This window comes from Protopterus annectens, chromosome 6.part0 (assembly GCF_019279795.1).
Source record: "Protopterus annectens isolate FY-2018-M chromosome 6.part0, PAN1.0, whole genome shotgun sequence".
Lineage (NCBI taxonomy): Eukaryota > Metazoa > Chordata > Ceratodontiformes > Protopteridae > Protopterus > Protopterus annectens.
The window spans coordinates 322,523,011-322,548,213 of record NC_056737.1 but is presented as its reverse complement, the minus strand read 5'-3'; the positions used below and the strand labels follow the sequence as shown (position 1 = coordinate 322,548,213).

The 25,203-nt window shown below is 44.2% G+C and overlaps 1 protein-coding gene across 1 annotated transcript in view; it reads left to right on the top strand.

The window, feature by feature from the left end:
- ZNF106 (zinc finger protein 106) overlaps window positions 1-25,203 on the top strand; it is a 2,006,671-nt gene that overhangs the window by 240,340 nt on the left and 1,741,128 nt on the right. The window contains exon 4 of the mRNA XM_044074076.1: window positions 184-384. Within this exon, the coding sequence (XP_043930011.1) occupies window positions 184-384 (201 nt within the window). The remainder of the gene's footprint in view (window positions 1-183; window positions 385-25,203) is intronic.

The window sequence follows — 25,203 nt, the reverse complement described above, 5'->3', positions numbered from 1 at the left end:
CCATTTACGTGTTTTTAGCATTTCTTTGACTTTGCATGTGTATTGTGACATTTTAGGCAGGTTTAGTCACTTTGTGTATGTTTTTTTAAAGGTGCAGAGGAAACTTGCATCTCTTTTTCCCTTCATTTCTAAAGTCATGCCTGTTGGAGACATTGCATCACCACCTTCACCTTCTCTTCCTAGGGACTGTGACCATGAGTGCCGGGTCTGTAGGGTGAAAGAAGTGGGTCTTTCCGCCTATGCTAACCATATCTCCAGCCAGCTGCACAAGAACAATGTTGATGCCCATAATGAGGAGTTGGACTGTGGCAGAGAGTATGCAGATGAGGAGTACTTCGACAAGGAGCTAATTGAACTAATACAGAAAAGAAAAGAACAAAGTCTGTAAGTTTAATATGCATGCGTGTGTGTGTGGTTTTAGGTTCTGAAATCTAGATGGTTAAGCAATGTTCATTGTCTGGTGTATTCAGTAATTCAGAATACGTCTTACATAGTTTAATATTTACATTTTAAACAATGACACTTCTCATTTTTTGATGGATTGCTACTTTTATTTGCATTCAGACATTTCAAAATGAGTGACGTTGAGGAAACTGTGACAGTATGTTTTTGGAATAATGCACAGAAGTATTATGAGAGAGGAGTTATAACTGGCTTTAGTTTCATTGGTTGTTATAATGCTGCTGAACATTTAAATGAAAACTAATCTAGCTGCTTGACCTTTATGTGATGTGCACTTTACAAATTACAGTGTTTTCTTTGAATTGGAGGCACTGCAGTTTGATACTTCATAGTTTCATGGATTAGTACTAGGCTAACTGCCCTTGTGGGCCATTTTAAGCCTAGCCAGTTAACCTATATGAGAAGCAAACCCTGCACCTTGTGTCTGTAAGGCAAACATCTTAACCATTATGCAACCAAAACTATTTTCTTTACATGCAGAGATGTAATGAACAGCCAAGGTAAAAGGTCATGAAAATAAACCACCTTGACATTTCAGTACTTTTTGAAAACTTTCTGTGAACTATAATAACTGAGTTACATTAATATGACAAGAAACTTAAGGTTCTGCAGCAGTGGGTCTTAGTTCTGATACTGTGTTTTAATTGTGTTGTATGAAGAGGCATGCTTTTAGTAAGTAAAGCTCCTCCTTTGTATTTCTGAGGCTGTGGTAACCTTATCAGTGACTACTTTGTGGGTCAGATACAATCACTGCCCTCCCCCTTAGTAACTACATGTTGATAGTGTAGTGACCAGTGATTGTTATAAGCATGGACTGCTGAGAGTACTGTTGTCATTGGGTTTGAGTTTTACAGTTAGTTGCTACAGAATGTTTTACTACATTGTTGAAGGTTGTGACTTAACTTGAAAAGCCGTCAAATAGTTAAGAGTACATTAATAGCTTTTAAACACAAGTCTGCTTGTTGTGGCAGCCGAAAGATAACTGAGAACATCAAGTTAGTTTATTCAGGGCTGCTATTAATATGTGCTGACAGAAAGTTGGACTGCATTGAGTTACATAGGCAGAATGAGTCTTAAGTGACATGCTGTTTCCAGTAGTTAAGTATGGGCAGAATTAGTCTCAATCCAGTGGGAAATAAGGATCCTCGTATGAAGTATGGGTAGAAGGAGTTCCAAGCAATGGGAGCAGGGATGGCTTAAGAAGTGTGGACAGTATGAGTTTGAAACCATGGGAACAGGGATGTTTTGTAAGTAGTAGAGACTATAGCGTATATAAAAGTGCTGGAATATTTGCAGAAGAAAGAGAAGTTGTTTTAAGGATTGGAATGTTAAATGTAGGTGAAAATGTTGTTCTAAGTTGACTGGAGGACCATTTTTCAGAGTTTAATATGGATGTCCTTTCCACACAGTTTGACCTAGTACACAAGTGATAAATCATTCTAGAATTTAGGAACAGTTAGAAGGATAGTTTTATGGACAGAGATTAGAGAGGAGCAGAGATCTGTGTTTAACAGAGCAAACGTAAAAGTAAGGTATCCATGTTAGAAACAAGGAAACAAAATTAATTTATTATTGACTTCAAGTTATCTTGGCTCTGGCACATTGTACATCTGAGCTTAGTGAAGGGCTCTCTGGTAACGTTTGGCTTAGACGACTCAATTGGGAAGTGACAAACAGCCACTGAAGAAACGTGATCATTCCTATCATTCATTCTTTTCTGGAGTAGCAGTGATGCATGCATCCATTAGGCACAAGGGCAAGATGTATCCAATTGGAATACCAAGTGCACTGGTTGTCAGAGAGAAGCAGTGAAGTGGGTACACTACAGTTCATGTGATAAGAAGCCGCACAATTTAAAAAAAATGTACTTACTTATAATGTATGCTGTTTAGTGGCAGTCTTAATCAAATACCAAAGAAGTGAGTCTGTGGTCCATCTAAATTTCTACAGTTCTATACCCCCCGCAAAAATAAAAAATGCTGCAGTTGTCCAATGCAGCTATGTTGTTCTCTTGTCATGAAATATTTCTCTAAAAGAGTTAAATGAATTATACAGTATGTTCTTTGTATGGTCTTGTTAGAGCCAAGTGCAGTATTGGATTACTCAGGTTGGTTCTGAATATAGGAACAGACAAATAAAATTCTGTCCTGCAGAACAAAGGTTGCCGAGACACCAAAATAATTAAGCAAAAAGAAAAACTCATGCAACCAACATCATTTTGGTTATGAATATATTTGTGGTTCTGCAGTGAGTCCAGGTAAGCGGGAACTCTGTGTTACCCGGTTTAATAGCTGTGTGAGAAGATGTTATTACTGGATAGCATAAATGAGCTGTTTGCTGTGATGTTTGAGTTTTCATCATATTTGCTGTAATGACCATTCAGCTTCCAAAGCTTCAGGGCACCTTCCATGTGCCCAAACCATTAGTTAGCTTGAGCTGAGATGACTAAAAAGATGGGTTTGGCTGACATACTCTTCAGAGCTTTCCTGCAGTTAATGAGAGCTGTCCTGTCCAGGGCTTTTGAGGATCGATGGCTGGCTTTTGCTGTTTCTTTCTTGGGAAGATAAGTTCCTTTTGGGGAAAAACCTTCCTCATTATAAAAAATGTTGATCCAGATTCCAGGGAGGCTTGCTTGACCAAAGAGATTGTCAAATCTCTTTTGCGGGTATTGCCTACGGATGGCTAGAAAACAGTGACTCCCAGCTTTCTACCCTACAGTCCATCTCAAATGTTGCCAAGTGATTGCTTTTCAATGCAGCTGATGGCACGGTCTGAGCAGTAGGCACTGGTATTACCATGCAGTGCCATGCCTGGATGTGTCCATGTAACTGTGCAGAAGGTTTTTCCATCCTTTTGAAACACACTGATATTTCAACTTTTTTGGGGGGGGGGTGGTTATTAGTTTAAAGTCACTCACCAGAGGTCAGCAGGATGGTAAAACTTTCTCTGCAGTGGGAGTCAACTTCTCAACCCTGCAAAGATCATTTTCTAGGAATTGGAGGCAGGGGAAGAAGATGTGGTTCAGTAAATCACAGAGCTCTTGTCATGACTTCCCAGGTGATGGACCTTCTCAGACTGCGTAACCAGAGATTTTACAATCCTTTTACAGAAAAGGCCTATCAGCGCTCCTGAACAGTTGCTCAATTGCTGCAGTCTGGAAGCAGCCTTTGAATCCTCAAGCCTGACACAACATAATTTCAATTTTTTGAATGTTAAAGATAATTTCCAGATGCTGTTCAATTTCCTTTTCCATTTTACCTCAGGAAAAATAAAGCCCCTAATGGTCCACCTAGTGAGACTCAGCAACCACAGAAATTTCAAAGCTGCTAGAAGAAAGTCATCCAACCAGTCCCCCAAGACCAGTTTGAATCCAGGGTCTATTCAAAGATCTTTTTTATGCCACAGAAGACAAGGCGACCTCAGACCCATTCTGTATCTCTGTCATCTAAACTAATTTGTGAAACAGACAAAATTCTGGATGGTAACAATTAGGTCCATTTTACCTCTGCTGAGAAAGGATGATTTGATGTGATCCATAGATCTTTAGGACACCTACTATCATATCAAAATAGAGCAGCTTAGTAGGTTTCTCCACTTCTGGCTGGAAATCTGTCATTACAAATGCCGAGCACTGCCTTTCGATCTCACCACAGCCTCCAGGGTGTTCACCAGGATCATGGCAGTGGTAGCAACACATTTGTGTCTACTGGGGATTTGCTCCCAACTGTTACCTCTGAGCAACTGCTGTTGCACCACTCATTCCAGGGTGCTTCAGTTGTTATTCAGATAGTCAGCCTTCCCCATTCAAGAGTTTTGTTACTTTTCTTTTCAGCTATGCAGGTCCTACATCACCACCATCAAGGTTAATTCTGCATCTTTTAGTCCTCATGGTGTTAGCACTTCTGATGGTTCCTCTAGCCAGATACTAAAAGTTAGTATTGCAATGGACTTGAGCAATACAGTGGTCTCAGTCCATTCATCCATTGCATGCAAGAATTTGAGTTACTCAAGCTTGCTTAACAACACATTGTTTGGTGGATAACATCTCCAGTAGTAACCGAGGGGTGCCTTTTCCAGTCAGATCCACCTGCAGCATTGGTAACCATAGACGCCTCCCTTCTAGGGTAGGGGGGCAGTTCAGAGGGAGAGTTATCCAAGGAATATTGTCACCTGTAGAGGTCAATCTTCACATTAGTGTCTTGGAACTGAGGGTGGGCCACCTAGCGTTGCAGGCATTCCAGGACCTCCTCCCAAAGGGTGTGATTTCCATACAGACTGACAACATGAAAGGGGAACATGTTCTTATCTTTTATGTTGAGTGGCCATGAGAGTTTGGCAGTTGGTGATGTCTTCACACTTCTTTCTAGTAACAGTGTACATCCCTGGATTAACCAGTGTATTAGCAGACAAATTGAGCAGAACTGTCCTGATGCCCCATGAGTGGTTCCTCAAACATACAGTGACCCATTTAATCATCAGTCGCTGTGGTCAACCTTGCTGTGAACTCTTTGCCTCCTATCTTAACAGCAAATATTTTACCCTGATCTCTCCACAGGGTCAGTCACCAGGCGACACTGTGGGTTCACAGTTGGCCCTCAAGTCTATATATTTGCCTTTCCACCTTTGCTCCTAATGAGCAAATTCATACAGAAAGCTAGACAGTGCAAGGCCAGGGTGAACCTTGTTGCCTCCTTTCGGTCATGACAGACATTGCTCCCCTACCTGTGGCTTCTGCTAGTACGTCTTCCATGATGTTGGATCACTGTCCAAACCTGCTGACTAACCCATCCAGACTACCTCCTCTGGACCAGAAGTCCATGAAATTAAACACATGGTTCCTCCAATTTTAAATCTAGCCAGAGATGCTAGGCTTCCCCCTGTGGTAATAAGTAAGCTTTCTGCTTCTCAAAAAAAAAACCTCCACTAGAAAGATACACCAGTGCAAATGAACAGGATTCTCTATTTGGCCCTTTCTAAAGGACTCTATCCCCTTTTAGCACCTGTTCCATCCATACTAGAATTCTTATCTGAGTTCTTTGGTAAAGGTTCCAGCTTTTCCACTGTCAAGGTTCAAATAGCACCTATTTCAGATTTTCATGTTAGACATTTCTATAGTTTCACTGAAAATGTGTAAAGCTTTCTGGAAAGGTAGTTTCCTACTAAGACCTTCCATTAAGACCTAGCCCCTCCATGGGACATCACCATTATCCTGCAAGCTCTGATTATGTTTCCATTTGTACCTGCAGCCACAGCAGACCTAAACTTCCTTAATTGGAAAAAAAATTTTCTAGTGCCAGTGACATCAGCCAGACAAATTTCAGAGTTACAGGTACTCTCATGCAAACCCTTGTACTTAATTTTTCACAAGGATAAAGTCTTCTTCAGAACCACTGCATCCTTTACTCCAAAGGTGGCATCCAAAGTAAACATTAACCAATCCATAAACTTACCAGCATTTTTCTACATATATTCAAACAAAGCAGAATATGTGTTGCATATGTTAGATGCCTTTGACAACTCAGATTCTACATTCACAGAACAAATCGGCTCAAAAGACTATCAATTTAATTTCAAAAACCAATGTTGGAAGAGCAGTGGTAAAAGTTACTTTTTCGAGATGGCTGAAATATTGCATCTCTCTTGTCTACCATAAGAAGAACATACCCTTACCATGTAAACCAAAGGCTCATTCAATTAGGGCAGTTTCTAACTTGGCAGCCTTCAATAGGGGACTGTCCATTGATGACCTATATGTTGCAGCCACTTGGTCTACGGTACACACTTTTGTGTCTCACTATAAACTGGATGTGCATTCCAGATCACGTTCCTGCTTTGGTAACACTGTACTTAAGAATAGAACCCAATTTGACAGCTTGGAATTCTGTCCCATTTATTTGAAACAGATGAAAATAGGCAATATTGGATATAAAAGTTGTATACTTGGCATAACGTTTGATCCATGTTGACTGATTTTCATCCAGTTCAAACCTTCTTCCTCCTACACCCTTCCAGATTCTCACCTTTGGCTTTGAGATGAGTGGACCCTTTATTCCCTGTCTGTGCACAGTCATGTCCTACTGTGTACCCCTTTTCCTCCGCACCTAAGGAATGGTTTAACCAGGGGTTCCCTTATATAGAGTTGTCCAGTTTATTGTGTGTGTGTCTGTGTAGCTGAGTTGCTAAGGTGGAGTCCAGTGAATTTTGGGTAGGGAAAGAGTCAGAGCTCTGGGTCAGAAGGCACTTCAGAGTCGGTGCCGCTGTCTGATCCAGCAACACATAAATTTGAACTGGATGAAAGTCACACAGTATGGATGTCCTTCTAATCGCATGTTGCAGTATTCTGTACTCTTTGGTATCCTCCTATTGCTACCTGAACATCCGGACAGTCTTCGAAAGTTTGTAGTCGCTGCAGAGTGCGTGGGACGTCTGACTTGGCTAGACGAATGAGGGCCATAAAAGTGATGTCTGCATGCACCAGACCTCAGAACTTCTCTGCTTCCAGTCAAACATCAGCTGCTCTGCCGTACCGGCCATTGGATCAAGAATTATTGAGATAAGTACCCTGTTGAGGACCTTTTGTTTTTTAGTCATTGCATGATGGTGTTTTTTCATGTCATCCAGAAAAGGTAAGCGCAAGTGTGGCCATCAGATTCCCCACAAAGACTCCCATGATCTTTGCCTCTATTGTGTAGGACTGCCTTACGACCATAAAGCCTGCCCCATTTGCCAGGCCTTCATCCCGAAAACTCTGCGTAACAGACTGCACGCCTTAAGCACATACCTAGAGAATCAGCGACGCAAGCATTTAGCATTAGGCATGGAGGGGCCATCCGATTTGTCCTCCGAGTCACCCAAGAAAAAGACCAAGATCTTAAAGCCTGAAACCCATAGCTGCACCTCCACCTCCCGACATCCCTCCTATGTTGTGGCCGATGTCGGCCTGGATGAATGATTGGTTACCACCTGTGCGGGTACAGCAGGTACCAGAGTGGAAGCCACAGAACCCAGTGTGGAAGGCATGTCCTCTGAGGCCCTGCAGATATCTGCTTCTGACGCCGAGGGGGAAACCTGGCTTGCACTGGGCAACTGGACAGAACACTCCCCTATCGCACTGCCATTCGACTTCAGGCCTACTGCAGCCCAGATGCCTGCTAGGCCTTCTCTGAAAAAGAAAGAAAAAAGGAAGCATACTTCTCCTCCAGCGGAAAGTCAGCCAGATTGGCAGTCTTTTTCGCAAAGCCTTTTCAATGCCTTCATGGCCTTAAGACCTGCTGCTTCAGCCCCCCCCCCACCGTGTTGAGCCCTAGGCCCCAAGCCTTAGACTTCTCTCTGATGGAAGAGGAGGAATTCTCTGACTCTTCATTAGAGGAATCACTGTCCTATTTTTTGCCATCTTCCCTCTCCTCTTGACTAAACCTCTCCTGAGGAAGACGCTGCTGAAGGAGATTTCCTGGCAGAAGATCTCACCTTTGGGGAGACCATTGCTAAGATGAGGGAGCACTTTAAATGCGATTCATTTGAGATAATAGAGGTCCAGATAAGGTACTACGAGCTTCTCCAAATGGATTCCCCTGCTCTTTCAGCTATCCCCCAGTACTGTGAGCCTTCCTTGATGCTTTCACTCCAGCTTCCTTGAACCCTCATTCATAGCCCTTTGCTCCCTGCAGGACTGACAGGTTATACAAAGTTCTTGAGGCAACTAAATTCTTAGTGAAATGCCCTGCAGTTGTCCCAGGCTCAGTCTCAGTCTCTGTAGGCAAGGCATCCAAACTCCTTCCTTCTTCCCTCCTCCCTAATGACAAAGATAGCAAGGCTGTGGAACATATGGGGAAAAAAGGTCTACACATCTACTCTGGCATTCAGGGCGATCAGTTATCAGACCCACATGTCCAAATATGTCTTAGCTCTTTTGGAAAAAGTCACAAAACAGTTGTCTGACATTCCCGATTCCCCGGCCAAAGCTCAACTGCCCAGCCTTATCTCCTTGAGCTCCCAGGTGACTAGACATTCCGGTAGGTGCAACTATGCTGCTGAGGCCTCCGCAATGTCAGCTGCATCAGCTTCTGTCCTCAGAAGGTATTCGTAGCTAAGACTTCAGCCACTACTTGATGACATTAGGGCAAAGCTCTTAGATGCATCTTTAGACAACTCTGATAGTTTTGCCACCAAAGTAGCAGAGCTATTTAAGACTGCAACAAAAAGGGAGGGAGCTTCAAGATCTCAAACATCTGTTTGTCTCTCCTGTCCCCAAGTTTCATAGAAATTACCTGTCAGAAACTCAATTTATCAGAAAGCACTCTGCTCCCACTCCCCCCTCCAGGCCTAAGAAAGCTGCCAGGAAGCAAACCACTCCTGCCAGACCTACACAGCTTCCATCCCAAAAGCCTCAATTTCAAGACAGGGCAGGTAGTCTGTGACTACCCGACATTCCTGAAGCCTCCCCCCCCCTCCATCCCACTATCACTAAGGCTCTCTCACTATATCCCGGTCTGGAGAAACATCACCACAGACAGGTGGGTCCTGTCCATAATAGAAAGCTGATACTTTGATACGGATCAGTGCTCTGTTTGGGAAGGGTATCCCTCAGCCCCCCAAATAGCAGCTCCCTCTTTTTCAAACAGCTTTTGGACAACCTCACAGCCCAGGATACCATCCAGCCTGTCCCTCGCATAGAAAGGGGAAAAGGTTTCTATTCTAGGCTCTTACGAGTCCCAAGAAAGATGGACCCTGGAGACCCGTCCTGGACCTCTCCCACCTAAATCGTTTCCTGCAAGTGCCCACGTTTTGGATGCTCACCTTGCAAACTCTCTTCCCTTTGATCTTGCCTTAGGGGGTTTATGGCCACCTTGGGCATTAAGGATGCTTACCTTCACATTCTCATAAGGTTCAAATTCAGGAGATACCTACGTTTCTCTGTGGCCTCTTCTCATTATCAATTCTCTGTCTTGCCCTTCGGTCTCTCCACAGCACCACGGGTCTTTACCAAGTGCCTGGCACCAGTGGTAGCCTTCTGCAGGACTCAAGGGATCCAAATTTTCCATTATTGAGACGACCTGCTCATACAGGCGGATTGCACAGAATCCCTCCTGCTGCACTTGCAAACAACCCTCTCCCTCATGCAGACACTGGATTGCCAGATAAACTATCCCAGTTGCATCCCAAGTCCCACTCAGGACCTAGTCTTCCTAGGGTGCAGGATTTGGACGGATATCATGAAGGCCTTCCTACCACCCCAAAAAGTGGAAAACTTAACACAGTACCTGCTCTTGGTACTTCAGGCCAAAGAAATGACTGCCAGGCAGTACCTCAGGCTCCTGGGCTACATGGCCTCAACTACTCCCATGTTACCATTGGTGAGACTTCACATGAGGAAGCTTCAGTGGTACCTAAGATCCATTTGGACTCTGCACTCTCATCCTCTGGAGTACAAAATCCCCCTTTTACAATGCCTCAAGAAAGAGATTCAATGGCAGTTGAATCAGGTGAGCCATAACCTGGGCCTACCTCTTTAACCCCCCCCCCCCAGCAGTGCAGGAAATGTACAGAAATGCCTCAAACCGGGGGTGGGGAGCAACTATGGGCCCCCTAAGAGTCCAGGGCACCTGTCCAGACTCCAACAAACTGGAGCACATCAGTGTAAGAGAGATGAGAGCAATTCTTATGGCCTTGAAGGCTTTTCAGCCCAAACTGAAACAGGGCCCTCTAAAACTGTTCACAGATAATACAACAGTTCTGTGGTATGTCAACAAGCAGAGGGGCTTGCTATGCAGACTAGCTCTCCTAGTGTGAGATTTAGCCATGAAACAGGGAGTAATACTTCAGGCAGTTTACATCCCTTCAGAACAGAACTCTGTCAGACACTTTAAGCAGTTCCATGTCACAGTCCCATGAATGAATGCTCCACAGGGATGTTTTCTTGGATTTAGTCAACAGATGGGGTACACCTCAAATAGATCTGCTTGCCTGCCCCATGAACCAACTTCCTTCCTTTTGCACCAGGCTGCCCAACCCTCTGGCTAGGGCAACGGACACCTTTTCAGTGTCTTGGAAGGGGATGTTTCTCTGTGCCCCCCCCCCCCCTTGTATTGAGAAAGTCCTACTGAAGATTCAGCAGGACAGACCAAAAATCTTGTTTGGGACTGCCTTTTGGCGAGGACAGCACTGATTTCCCCTCCTTCTGCATTTAGTCAAGGGCAATCACCACAATTTACCCCACAGAGTGGACATTCTCACACAGGAGAAGGGATCTGTAATCTGTCAGCAGTGGCAGTCTCTACACCTCACCCTGTGGGTGATAGAATTCTGATCCCTTGCAGACACCTATACAATGAGGACGTGCTCACAGTCCTGCAGGAGGCCAGGAAACCTATAACAAGGAGATCTTAAGCATCCAAGTAGAAAAGATTCACCATATTTATTTTTATTTATTTTAGTTCAGTTTGGTGACCGGGGAGGTCTACTGGCCTAAAGAGCCCATTTTCAGTGGAGGCCCGGAGAGAAAAGCTCCATAGTACAATGTTACAAGACATAATGATCATACAAGTAAGAAGTACAAATAAAATACAAAGATAAAATTGATTTACATACAAAGGGTTGAATTTCCAAACAGTAGATAGAATGCATTCAAGTAGGTAGTCCTTCAATTAAGCAACTTGGAAGTTAGAGAAAAGTGTCCTGGAGGATGATAGGCAATAAGCATAAGGTTGGGAGTAGTTATTAGTTACATTAACAATGTATGACTAAGAGAAATTTGGAAGGTATGAAGGCTAGCCAGGAAAGAAGGAAGAGGAGAGCTTGGGAGGTATAGAGTGAAGTATGCTGTTACATTTTCTGTGAGTATGCAGGTAGGAGTGGAGTTGTGTTTTGAAGGAGTGTAGGTTGTCACAGGTCCTCCGGGTAGAGGCAAGGACATTCCATTTCTTAGCAAGGGAAAAGGAGAGTAGAAGCTGACCAGCTGGGCGCTTGGGTTTGTGGACGGAAATAAGGTTTTGGTTAGAAGGTCTAAGGGTTCTGGGGGGTTGTAAGGTTGAAGAATATTGGAGAGTGCGGGGCAGAGGGTGGGTTGAAAGATTAATTTGTGGGCTGAGACAATTTGGAGGTAGTCTAGTTGATTGGGGAGTTCAAACCAGTTTAGAGTTTGTAGCGAGGTGCAGTGATGAGAGAGGGAATTTGTTTGGTGCCGAATTTGGAAAGGAATTGAATTGATTATTTCTGTATAGTAGGCCGAGTTTTATATGGGTTTTCTTGATGTCAAGTTGGATATGGGTATTGAATTTTAAGTGTTCATAGATTGTGACCCCCTAGGAGTTTAGCGGAGGGAACGGTGTTAATGATGGAGTTGTTAAGGCAAGAAATTTGAAATAAATTTTTTTCGGTGGTGGTGGATTTTGAGTGGGTGAAAAGAAGAATCTTAGTTTTGTTAGCGTTAAATGAGAGGTGATTTTGGTGCATCCATTTTTCAGTGGTTGCGAAAGCGGTTTGAGTTAGAGACTGGAGTTCTTTAAAGCTGGAAGTAAAGCAGATCAAAGTTGAGTCATCTGCGTATTGGACAATTTTGGTATTGGGAATAGCTTTGTGGAAATCATTAACGAAGATGTTAAATAGCAGAGGGCCAAGTATGGAGCCTTGGGGAACTCCTGTGGGGGTGGGAAGGAAGCTGGAGGAGGCTTGGCCCCCATTTCACGGCTCAGGACCTGTCTGAAAGGTAGCTAGAAAACCAGGATAGAGTTTTTGGGGAGATGTTGAGGTTAGATAGATGGTTTAGTAGATGGGAGTGGGAGATGGTATCGAAAGCTTTGGATAACTCTAAGAGAACAGATGAAACTAAGTTACCAGAGTCTCGAGCTGAATTGACAGAGTGTAAAAAGGAGAGAAGGGCTGTGTTGGTATTATGTCCAGGGCGGAAACCGTGTTGGGTAGGAGAGAGCAGCCAGTGTTTGGTTAGGAATGGCAAGAGCGGCCGGTGTTTGGTTAGGAATGGCATGAGCTGCAGATGGATGCATTTTTCAAGAATTTATGAGATAGGAGAGAGGATGGCTATGGGGCAGAAGTTGGAGACGTTACAGTTTTTGCCACCTTTGTGGAGTGGAAGAATAAAAGCAAAGTGCCATAGTTTTGGTACATAGGACTCGAGAAGTGATCTATTTATCAGGATGCTGATAGGGAGAGTGATACTGTCATCGGCAATTTTTAAGAAGGAGGAGGGTATGTTGTCAGGGTCATTTCAGTTTGGAGAGAAGTTTTTTTATAAGGTGGGTGGATACAGGTTTAAGTTCAAAGATAGGGGGAGAGGGAGGTGAGGATGTGGAAACTTGGGCAGAAGGGGGTGGAGGGATGTTGTTTGGGAAGGTTTTGGTTAGCTCAGCAATAGAAGAGGTGAAGAAGGTGTTGAATAGTTTGGCAATTTCTTGGTCAGATTTGCTAGTATCAGGGCAGGGGTTGTTTGTTGTACCAGGCTTAAGAAGAGAGTTAATAGAATTCCAGAATTGTTTGGGGTTTTTTGCATGATTTATTTGTAAATGGTTGTAGTAAGACTTTGTATCTATTATGACACGTTTTTGGCTAGGTTTCGTAACTGTTTGTATTTAAGTAAGGATTCAGGTTGTTTATGATGGAGAGAGCTTTTCCAAGAGTTATCTCTTTGTTGCATAATTTTCTTGGTTTCTTTGGTAAGCCAAGGGGCAGTCTTGGCTTTGACTCTTTTAGTTCGTATTGGAGCTAGGGTGTTTAGGACAGTAAGGAATTTGGAGTTGAAGAAATCAACAGCTTCATCTAGGGGTAGGGTTTTTAGTGGGTTCCAGTTAGTGGTTTTGAGGGAGTCAGAGAAGGTGGAAGGGTTAAAGTTAGTTAAATTACGAGTGTGTAAGAGTTTGTGGGAGAAGGAGGAAGAGGATGTTCTATGGGTGAAGGCAGGGAGGTGGTCTCCTAGAGGGTCTGCAATGGCACCAGATGTTGTGGTTCTGTTAGGATGAGACACCAAGATCTAGTCCAGGATGGAGCCTGTGAGGTTAGTTTTGTTGGGCCTAGTGGTAGAGTTAATAAGTTGCGTGAAATTGAAAAGATTGATTGATATAGTGGGATTATGGTCACTGATTTTTTGCCAGTTAATATTTACATCTCCCATAATGCAAGTTTCATGTTTAATATTTGAGGAGGACCAAGAGAGGATATCTTCCAAGGTATTGGTGTTGTTACCAGGAGGAATGTAAAGGGAGATGATGCAGATACTTTTATGGTCATTTAAGTTTAGAATGCCAGTTACTAGTTTGGCATTATGAAAGGAAGGGATATGATTTGGGAAGGGAGTGATGGATAAGTGATTGGCGTAGATTAGTGCTACACCACCACCTCTTTTATTTATGCGGTCAGATCGGAGGGATTGAAATCCGGGGGGAAGGAATTCTGTCTCTGTTATGTGTGGTTTTAACTAAGTTTCAGAGATGGCGACAATATCAGGTGAATTATGATTTAGCCAGGCATGAAAGAGGGTGATTACTAGTTAAGCTTTGGATGTTGATGGTGAGGAATTTGAGGTCTTCACAATTTGGTTTGTTGTTGAAGTTATGTTTATTTGTTTGAGAAATCTTTGGTCCAGGGTTGGGATGAATGTCACCTGCTAAGCAGAGGAAAGAGAGAAGGTGAATAAGTTTGTTAGGCTTTAGCTTGTTGGGGAAAGGATGGTAGGGGGTTGGTTTAGGTTTGTAATATTTAGTTGGGATTTGGAAGAGTTTTAATGTTAATAGAAAGGAGTGGTGAAATGGAGTTAGAGGCAGAGATATTGTGGAAATAATTTGTAGGGTAGGGTGGTGGAGGTGGATGTGGAGGGATTAGGTGAAGGTTGGTATGAGAGGTGGAATAGTACAGTGGAAGAAGAATGAGGAGCAGGAGTAGTGAAGTGGCAAGGATTGTAGTAGGAATAGAAGGCATCATAGAATGAATGTTTGATTAGAGGTGAAAAGAATAAGTAGGTTAGATAGTTAGGTAAGGCAGGTGGGTGGGAAGGAGAGTTGCTTGATAAGATAAGGTTGGAGGTGGTAGTTTCAGGGAAATGGGTGGAGTAATCTAGTGAGGGGATTGGGTGATGTAAGTGGGAGGGAGTATGGGATGGCAAATAAATGTAGGACCACTGGGGGCGGGTGGGAATTGGGGGCAGGGTAGGGGAGCAGAGTGAGCCCGCAGGGCGAACGGAGCGGGATGGGGCAACAGGGCAGAAGAGGCCAGCTGAAAAAGTATCGGCCACTGCAGGTTGGAGCTGAGGTAAGTAGGTAGAAGTACAGAAAGACTGGGTGGAAGTAAGTAGGGTTTGAGCAACCCGGGGAAAGAGAAAAAATATAAAGGTGGGGAAAGTGGAGTAAAATAAGGGGAGGTTTGGCTTTCAAAGTATTTAGAGGTGAAGTTAGAATAAAAGACTAGAATGGAGGAGAAGCAGGCAAAAGGTGGAATGGTGCTGCCACCTAGTGGAGAAATGAGAAATGGCAGGCAGAGAATGATAGGGAGTAAGATAGAGCAAATGGACAAGGCTAAAGGGTAAGTCTTCAGAGGGGTACAGAAAAGGGATAGGGGGCCGGAGGTCAGTAAGTACCACTGAGAGGGGAGTTTTTGCGGTCAGTGGTAGGCTGCTGTGTCATGCTCACTGAGGGACTGGCTAACTAATATGAAAACTTAGATATTTGAGTTGGGTATAAGGCTTCATACATTTACTGAAATATATTTTAGGGATTCCACTCTGATGTTGTTTTTTCAAGGAGAGCCCAGTTTAGTAAGCAGAATAAGTCCGGTTGAGCTGACTGAGCTTTTGCAGGAGGTAGTCTGTATGTTCAGGAGGTAGAGCAGGACCTTCAGGGGTGGAGTACTGTAAAGAGAGAGGGGAAAATAAACAAAAATAAGTATTTGGGGGAGAGAGGAAGCAAAATGTAAGTAGTAGGGAGAGAAGAGGAAGAGGAGGAATGTAGAGAGTAGGAGTTAGTGTAGAGTATGGAGGGAAAAATTGAAGACAATGAGGATAGATCTAGAAGAAGGGTAAGTTTGAGGGAGCGTTAAAATTTGAAGGTAAAGATAGAGAAAACAGTTATTGAAAATTGAAGGTGAAAATAGAGAAACACATTTATTGAGGGAGAATGCAAGAGAAGGCAGGGAGAGAAATGCAGCAGAGAAAAACCTTATGTTTATTACAATCATCCAGTACAATTTAGAGTCAAATGCAGTTATGCAATGCAGCAGATAAAATACGGGAATAGTATCAATTTCAGGCAAACAGATACATTGGAGACAGAGTTATGAAAGTAGTATATCTCTATTAATATACAAGCGGATGGCAAGGCACTTTGTGTATGAAGTAAATAGATACTGTCAAAGCAAGGAACCATAGGCCGAGAAACTTGAACAAACATTAGTTTAGGCAGTTAAATAGATAACAAAATCCCAGACAACCTATCCGGTTTATGCCAAAAAATGACTAGGCATTTTGTACATTTCAGCTGTTCAGTAAGTTGCTAGACTGCTTTTGGTTAAAACAGAAAGGTAGGGCTCTATAAAATGCCCTGTTCAATAAGAGGCTAGACTATACGACTATTAACTAAATGAGGAGACCAAAACATTGAGTTATGTTTAACCAAGTAAAAAATAGACTTGCTGTTGGTTAAGACAGATAGGTAAGGCTCTACAGAATGCCTATAAAGGAGAAAATGTCAGGAACTGTGGGAGAAACACAATCGGTAGTGATTCTATGCTACAATGTAACAAAGGTGTGATTAATGGGAGCATTAGCTGAGAAAGTAGTGCCTGAGGGGGTGTTCTTAGAAAAGTATCAAAAGCAGGCTGTGGAGTAGTTAAGAACGACGCCTTGTGGGAATGGCGTTCAAATGTAAAGGGATAGAATAACATTAGGCCTTTTGGGTGGCATTCAAAGGTGTTCCTATTAGGTTAAAAAGTAAACCAGCAGGCTTTGGACGTTATTGTATGGTCTTAGGAGGCGATTAATGAAGAAAGAAGAGCAAGTCTACATTTGTAGGCTGCTCCTCTAGGAAGGCTATTATCTAAAAGGCGGGAATTGGAGACTGTGGTGAAGATAAAGTAAAGGTTAAGGTTTAGGAAGCTCCAGCAGCACTCGTGGAGCTTGCAGACCTTTTGAGCACTAGCAGCTTTACCAAAAGCCGGGAATTGGTGTCTGTGGCAAAAAAAGTGAAATAAATATTTAGAAAAGCTCCAGCAGCACTCGTGGAGCTCGTAGACCCCTTGGGCACTAACAGCGTACAAGAGGAATGGTCGCTGGTAAAGTAGAGGTCTTGGGCATGAACAAAAAGAAAAAAGCGGTCGGTATTAAGTACAGAGGGTAAGTAAAATGATCCCAAACCGCTCAGCGTGGTAGGAAAAGCCGAGGGGGAGGGGGCTGCTCCCGTTTTATCCTAGTTCAGCTGATAGAAAGCAGTTCAAAGTGAAAACAATCAATTGGTAAACTCTGAGTTAAACTATGTCTAAAAGCATCAGAGCGTTTGCGTAATAACACAATTAAAAGCAATATGCGGACTGTTCTTTAAAAATATCATCGCCTGTGTTCAAAATAAAACACATTGAAACAAGTGTAATACAATTAAAAGCAATATGCGGAGTGTTCTTTAAAAATATCAGAGCAGGTGTTCAAAATAAAACAGTTAAACAAGTGTTAGGCTTCAATCAAAAACGCAATTAAAAGCAATATGCGGACTGTTTTCTAAAAATAGCAGGTGTTCAAAATAAACATATTTAAACAAGTAGTAGGCTTCAAGCAATTGGTGGACTAGTAAATCCCTTTCTAAAAGAAATCCGAGCATTTGTCCCAGTAAACATAATTAAATAAGCAATGTGCGGACTGTTACTAAATAACAGAGCATTTTGTACAAATAAGCGTATTTAACAAGCATTTGGCAAGGCTGGTATTGAAATTCAGTGCTCTGCGAGCAACAGAGCAGACTAATTAGCAGTTCCTTTGTATAAAAAATAAAACATACCAAGGGGGTGAGTGGAGCAGCAGCACTACCTCGTAGGCAACTCAGTTGGGGTAAGCGAGGTGGTGTATCCTAGCCAGGAGATCAGGAAGAAAGAGGCGCCAAAAAAGGTAGTGCCGTCTAGAAGTAAACTCTGGGGAGTTGATAGGCAGAGGGGGAGGGGATAAAAGAGTTAGAGGGGCATGATGGGAGTTTGCTAGGGGAGAATAGGTGGGAGGGGAAGGTTCAAGGAGGAGTAGAGCAACAGGGCAGAAGAGTCCAGCTGAAAAAGTATCAGCCATATCAGCCACTGCAGGTTGGAGCTGAGGTAAGTAGGTAGAAGTACAGAAAGACTGGGTGGAAGTAAGTAGGGTTTGAGCAACTTCGGGGGGGGGGGGATATAAAGGTGGGGAAAGGGGAGGTTTGGCTTTCAAAGTATTTAGAGGTGAAGTTGGAATAAAAGATTAGAATGGAGTAGAAGCAGGCAAAAGGTGGAATGGTGCTGCCACATAGTGGAGAAATGAGAAATGGCAGGCAGAGAATGATAGGGAGTAAGAGCAAATGGACAAGGCTCAAAGGTAGATGAAAAATAAAAGGGACTAAAAGGGTAAGTCTTCAGAGGGGTACAGAACAGGGGATAAGGGGCTGGAGGTCAGTAAGTACCACTGAGAGGGGAGTTTTTGCAGTCTGCGGTAGGCTGCTGTGTCACGCTCTCTGAGGGACCGGCTAACTAATATGAAAGCTTAGATATTTGAGTTTGGTATAAGGTTACATACATTTACTGAAAGATATTTTAGGGATTCCACTCTGATGTTCTTTTTCAAGGAGAGCCCAGTTTAGTAAGCAGAGTAAGTCCAGTTGAGCTGACTGAGCTTTTGCAGGAGGTAGTCTGTATGTTCGGGAGGTAGAGCAGGACCTTCAGGGGTGGAGTACAAGGGGTGAGTGGAGCAGCAGCACTACCGCGTAGGCAACTCAGTTGGGGGAAGTGAGGTGGTGTATCCTAGCCAGGAGATCAGAGACAGCTTGGACCCATTACAGAGTGAGGTCCCTTTGGTACTGTCCTATCTGTGCGAACTTTTGCAGACAGGATTAGCATACTCCTCCATCTACTCCTCTGTCTGCCATTTCAGCTTGTCTGCCTCTGGAACCCCCTCTGGCTTCTAGACTGCCCAAAAAGTTGTTCCAAAAAGGAATGCCGCCTTTCAGGTCCCCCAGGTAGTCTACCCACCCCCCTTCCTGGGACCTGAATTATGTTATGGAGAAGCTCACGGTGCCTCCCTTTGAATTGGCATCCAAAGCTTCTCTGAAATACTGTGCATGGAAAACAGTACTCCCTGTGGCCTTGACTTTGGCTAGAAGAGTGTATGAGTTACAAGCTCTCATGGCCATTCCCCTCTTTCTCATATTCCAGAAAGACAGGATAACACTTAGGGACCAGTCCATCCTCCATGCCCAAAGTGGTCAATGAGCTTTCCTTAAACCAAGCCATCCACCTCCCCACCTTCTTTGCCCATCCACAAAGTGACAGTGAGAGAGTTTTATACTCCCTTGATGTGCACAGACAGCTTAGGTTCTACCTGCACAAGACAAAGTCCTTCAGGAAGTCTGACCAATTGTTGGTCTCCTTCCATCCCAGAGCCCTGAGAAAGCTGTAACAAAACAGACAATCTAAGCCTGGATTTCCAGGGGTATTGCCTTCTGCTATGCACACCATTGGAAGTCATTGGGATTCAAGGTTAAAGCACATTCCACGTGGGCTATGGCCTTTTCAGGAGCCTTTTTCAAAGGTTTGGACATGTCTACCATTTTAGAGGCAGCCACTTGGACATCTGTCCACACATTCTCCAAGCATTACAAATTAGATCAGATCTCTAGATCCAAGGCTGGATTCGCCAGGGCTATCCTCCATAGATTCATAGAGAATTGCTCCAAGCCACCACCCTCCTCTTCACAGTGAGCTTTGCCACTCACCCAAGAGTACAGAATACTGCAACATGTGAATAGAAGGGCATAGAATAGTTGTGTAAAATCTTACCATAACTATAGATGTCCTTCTCTTCCATGTTGCAGTATTCCTTCTCTCCCTCCTGCCCCTCCTGTTAACATACCTTTCCCTTCTTGGATAGCACAGGACTTGTACAATATTTCCTAGGACTGGGGTGCTCAGTTCTGAGGTCTGGTGCATGCAGATGTCACTTTTATGGTCCACGCTCATCTAGCCACATAAGACGTCCCACGCACCTTACAGTGACTACAAACTTTTGAAGACTGGCCGGACGTTTGGGTAGCAAGAGGAGGAGACACAAGAGTACAGAATACTGCAACATGGAAGAGAAGGACATCTATGGTCATGGTAAGATTTTACACAACTGTTCTATCTAACATTATGGTAAGTACATAACTTTTGATGTTCTTCATGTTTCACTGTTGCAGTCATCACATTTGGGTTATCTGCCGGCAGGTAGCCCTCAGTTGGGCTGAATACCAGAGACTTAGTATTTCTGTGTCAGATGCTGTTGATCCAGCACTGACATCAGATCGTCAGGGGTATAAAAACAGGCAGCCGACGCCATTATATCAATCTTTCTTGCTGAGGAGCCTGCAGCAGAAGCAGTTCACACGAGTGCCGGTCGGCCGTTATCTGAGTTTTCATTTACGAACGGAATCATCCTGAAGTCTTCTAAAGCTAAGTACCCCGTTGGGGATCCTTTTTTCTTGCTCTAACCGATGTCAGAAAAAGTTAATAATTGCCTCGCCTGTGGAAAGCAAATACCACACTAAGTTTTCCATTCTTACTGTGTCACCTGTTCAGGCCCAGACCATGACGTACCATGTTGTCGCTTTTGTGCTTTGTTCAGTGGCCAAATTATTCGTCGTCGGGCCCTTATTGTCACTAAATACTTTCACTCTCAATCTCCGTATTCCGAAATGGATTCGGTAAGCCGTCTGACTGCAAAGCTTTTGAAAAAATGTAAGGGTAAAGACAGAGACAGAACACACAGGTCCAAAACTGCTGATGATGCTTCCATTAAGCTAGTCGCCGGTTCGCCCGTACTCAGGTGCTTTCACAGCCCCTGATGCCCACTTCGATGGATTCGCAGGCCGCTACCGAGACCTGTTCGGAGTTCGGTATGCCGCAAGACTCTTCTTTGACTATGGAGCCTGCGGATGTCTCTACCTTGGATGGGTCCGGAGCCGCTGTGCAGGAACTGGCTTCCGAGGAAGTTCTTCGCACTATCGATATTCGACACAAACAGACAAATTCTTTCACGTCTTCATTTCTGTCTAAAACTACCAAGTTTCTAAGGCCAAGAGTACAAGCTACGCCTAAAAAACCGATGACCCAAACTCAAGCACCTCCTTTCTTACCACAACATCAAATGCCTAAAATGGCAGAAGACCTGATTATGCTGATTAGGGGAAGCCGGCCTTCCCCTGCTAAGAGAAAAAGAGACCTGTCACCAGCAGCTTTAACAGACCAAGAGTCAGACGACTCTGAGGTTTCTGAATATGAAGACATGCCTTTATCTGCTTATGTGGATTTAGATGCAGAGGATTCCATTCCCTCTGCTTCACCTCCAGAGGATTTTTCTTTTGATGAAACCCTACGTACTTTAAGAGAGCATTTCCACCGGGAATGCCAAGACCATCCTCAATCCGAAAAGAGACTCTGAGAATTTTTAGATTTGCCACAACATAGACCCTTAGCAATACCTCCAATTCTGGATGTTGTGGATGATGACTTTATGGAATCCTGTCTAACTCCTGATACTTTACCCCCTGCTCCAAGGAAACCAGACAGGTACTACAGAGTCCCTGACTCTCACAAATTTATTTTCAAAAATCCTACTGCTGACCCAGAGGTCATCTCCCAGGGGCCTAAAGGTATAAAAGCAACTACAGCTAAGAATCCCATCCCTTCGGACAATGATTCCAGAGCTTTAGGCAGACTGGTTAAAAAAAGTATACACCTCTGCAACTCTCGCCATTAAGGCATTGAATTGCCAGTTTCATATGCTGAAGTACCAGCAGCATATTATGGAACTTAAATTAGCTACCTTTACAGACTGTGCAGAAAATAAAGAATTATAAGAGCTTATGCATTCTGCAAATCAAGTCAGCAAGCATATTTTGCAGTGTGGTTTTGACGCCCTAGAAGCATCTTGCAGGGCAGCAGTCACTAGTTCTCTACTGAGAAGGCATGCTTTGCTAAAGGAGCAGACCTTGCCAGACCATGTCAAATCAAAATTACTAGATGCTCCTTTGAACAAGGATAATCTGTTTGGCACCAAACAGAAGAGGTTCTAAAAAAGATGGAAGAAAAAGTTAAATCTATGCAGACAAAGATTTCTTGCAAGTGCAGCCTCCTAGATTCAGTAGGCATCGCCCCTTGAAGCTTTAGTCCTTTCCAGCCCTCTCAAGGCCATCTCAAACTAGACCCAGAGGAAACGGACCCCCCCCCCCCGACTGCAGTCTTGGGGTATGCAGAGATCTAAGCAATGGAGAGCCTCAACTTCAAAAACAGGGTGTGCTAAGCCACCCCTTACGGAAAGAATTCACAATGACTTCTCAACTCCACTCCTCACCTCTGCCCAACTGCTTGTGGCCCTAGGAGGAAAACTTGCCCATCATGCAAAAAACTGGACTTCCATCACCAAGGTCCGATGGGTCCTCAACATTGTATTCTATAATATGCTGCTGGTAGCTAATTTTTGCTTAATAAGTTCCATAATATGTTTTACTTCCACTCACTGCCAGCTCCAAAAGGGTTCCCAGACATTCCTCCAAACCAGTGGGCAGAGGCACAAACCCAAGTCCAGTCCCTGCTCTCCATAAGGGGCAATTCAACCTGTTCCTGCAGAACAGATAGGTCAAGTTTTCTATTCCAGACTTTTCCTGGTACCCAGAAAAGAGGCACTTGGCGCCCAGTCCTAGATCTTTCCATTTTAAACATCTTCCTGGTGGTACCAAAATTCAGAATGCTCACCCTTCAGCAGCAGCTTCCTATGCTGTCCAAAGATGCCTGGTTAGCCACCCTAGACCTAAAAGAAGCCTATCTGCACATCCCTATCAGGGACTCATGCAGGAAATACCTATGGTTCAGGGCAGATTGCCTGGCTCTAGCCAACACTAGCAATGAAAAGAAATCAAAACTAGTCCCCAGTCAAAAGATTATATTCCTGGGAGCATGGTTGGACACAGCATCACAGATGTTCATAAGTTCATACTAGGCTATCTGCCCTAGGGCATTTATAAGCCTAGCCAGAGTTGTGTGGCTTTCACCACTCCTTAGGTTGAAGAATACTATACCCATTAGTTTGCCGTGCCTCTCTCCAGCAGTGATACAGAGATGATCCCCGGGGTAAACCTACGATCTCCCATCCACTGGTTAAGATTCCTCTTAAACAGAGCCAGCGAGCTGCTCTGTCTCACATGGACCGGGATTCTGTTCCACAGCATAGGGAGTCTCTGGGTGATGAATCTGTCCCTTCAGCACGTCCTATTTATATCCGTGTTGAGGTTTAAGTCTCTTGCTCTTGTGGCTCTGGTGGATTTGGATTTTTTGAGGTGGAGCATGTCCATTAATTCCGGGTTGGACATGGCCTTGTATGTCAGGCACAGGTCACCTCTGAGCAGACTGTATGCGACTGAATAGAGCTGGAGTTTCTTCAGTCGGGCAGCATATGGCATATTTTTGAGCCCCTTTATCCTTTTGGTGAGGAACTTTTGAGGTCTTTCCAATTGCTGATGGTGTCTGTTAAGATGCATTACGAATGGGGCATTGTACTCGATCATTGGTCTGATAAGTGAAGAGTACAGGGGAACAATGACCTCCCTTGATCTGGATGTGAATCCCTTCATAATCAGGTGGGCAATGTAGAAGGTCCTCCTAACCACTTTGGCAATGTAGTGTCAAAAGAAAGGTTACTGTCAACTTGGGTCCCCAGGTCCCTGATAACCTCTTCTGTGCTTAATGGATTGCCACCTATGTGGTAACTTGGGGTTACCTTGTTTTTACCAAAGGGTATGACTATACATTTTTTGGCGTTTAGCTTAAGGCCATGGTTCTGGCACCAGTTATCCGTTTCTATGAGACCTCTCTGAAGGATATCTGTGTCTGATGGATTTTCAACTATGGCGCCCAGTTTGCAATCATCTGCAAACTTTGTCAGCCACAATCCTCCTAAGTTTGCCTGCACTTCTGAAAAGTAGATGCCGAACAAGAGGGGGCCCAGGACTGAGCCCTGTGGGACACCGCTTGTGACCGGCTTGGAGTCTGACATGGCACCAGCAACTCTAACCCTGTGGGTTCTTTCCTTGAACCAGTTTGTAACCCATCTTGTGACATATGGGTTTACATTTAAGCTGGTGAGCTTTTCTATGATACCTGAGTGGGGTATTGTGTCAAAAGCTTTTGCAAGGTCAAGGTAGGCTGTGTGAACTGCCTTACCCTCATCAATGGCCTTGGTGACTGTTTCAAAAAAGTCGACCAAGTTCACGAGGCATGATCTGCCCTTGACAAAGCCGAATTGGGTAGGTCCCCTATGTCTTTATTTATGAGTTCCATTATGATCCTCTCCATAGCTTTGCAGACCAGGCTTGTTAAGCTTATGGGGCGGTAATTACCAGGGTCCGTAGAAGCACCGCCTTTGTGGAGTGGGACCACAGTTGCCATATGCCACTCTTTGGGTACGTATCCTGTGGTAAGGCTAAGATTAAACAGCATCCTTATGTGTGGATTTAGTTCCTCATTGAGTTCGTGTAGCACACAGCCGGGGACACCATTCCTTACTCCAGGAAAAACAAGCCTTTTTGATAGACTGCTTCACTCAAATGCCACCAGAACCCAGCTATCCGCAAGGAAAATCCTGCAGGCCCTAGGGTTCATGGCCTCTTGCGTCCTACTAATTCCATATGCCAGACTGCATATGAGGAAACTTCAACGGTACTTAAAAAGTCGTTGGTGCCAACTTTCTCAGGACCTGGAAACTGTCTTACCTTGTCTAAGGACAGAGTTTCTTTGGTGGGCATCAGCATGCAACAACAACAAGGGACTTTCCTTTACTCAACCCCACGCCACCCAGACCCTAACCACAGACACAGCAGACTATACCTGGGTGGCACACCTGGATGACCAGTGCATCCAGGGCCACTGGAGGCAAAGTCAAATTCATCTGCACATCAACCAAAAAACGATGCTAGCGGTTCAGCACGCTCTAAAAGCTTTCACATCCCTACTCTCACCAGGACCCCTGCTAATAAAAACAACACCACAGTTATGTGGTACATCAACAAGCAGGGGGGAACCCACTCTGCAGGCTAGCCATAGCCCTGTGGAACACGACCTTGGACATGCATGTTCATCTGCAAGCTCAATTTCTGCCAGGCAAACAAAATACACTGGCAGACACCTGAAGCAGAAATCTCCTAGACCCAACCGAGTGGCAGAACCCAGCACCCTCAGCCTTCTAATCCAGAAATGGGGAACCCCAGAGGTGGACCTCTTTACCTCCCCCTGCAATCACCAGCTCAGCAAATTCTGCACCAAGACACCTCACAGCAGGGCCCGGAAAGTGGATGCTGTATCCTTCCAGTGGGAAAACCTCTCAATCTATGCATTCCCCCCTCTGCCCCTTCTCTCAAGAATATTACTCAAGATAAGACAGGACAGACCAAGGACAATCCTGATTGCCCCGGACTGGCCATGCCAGCACTGGTACCCACTACTGTGCAGCCTGTCACCGGTGCCACCCTAGCATCTACCCCAGATCCCAACCCT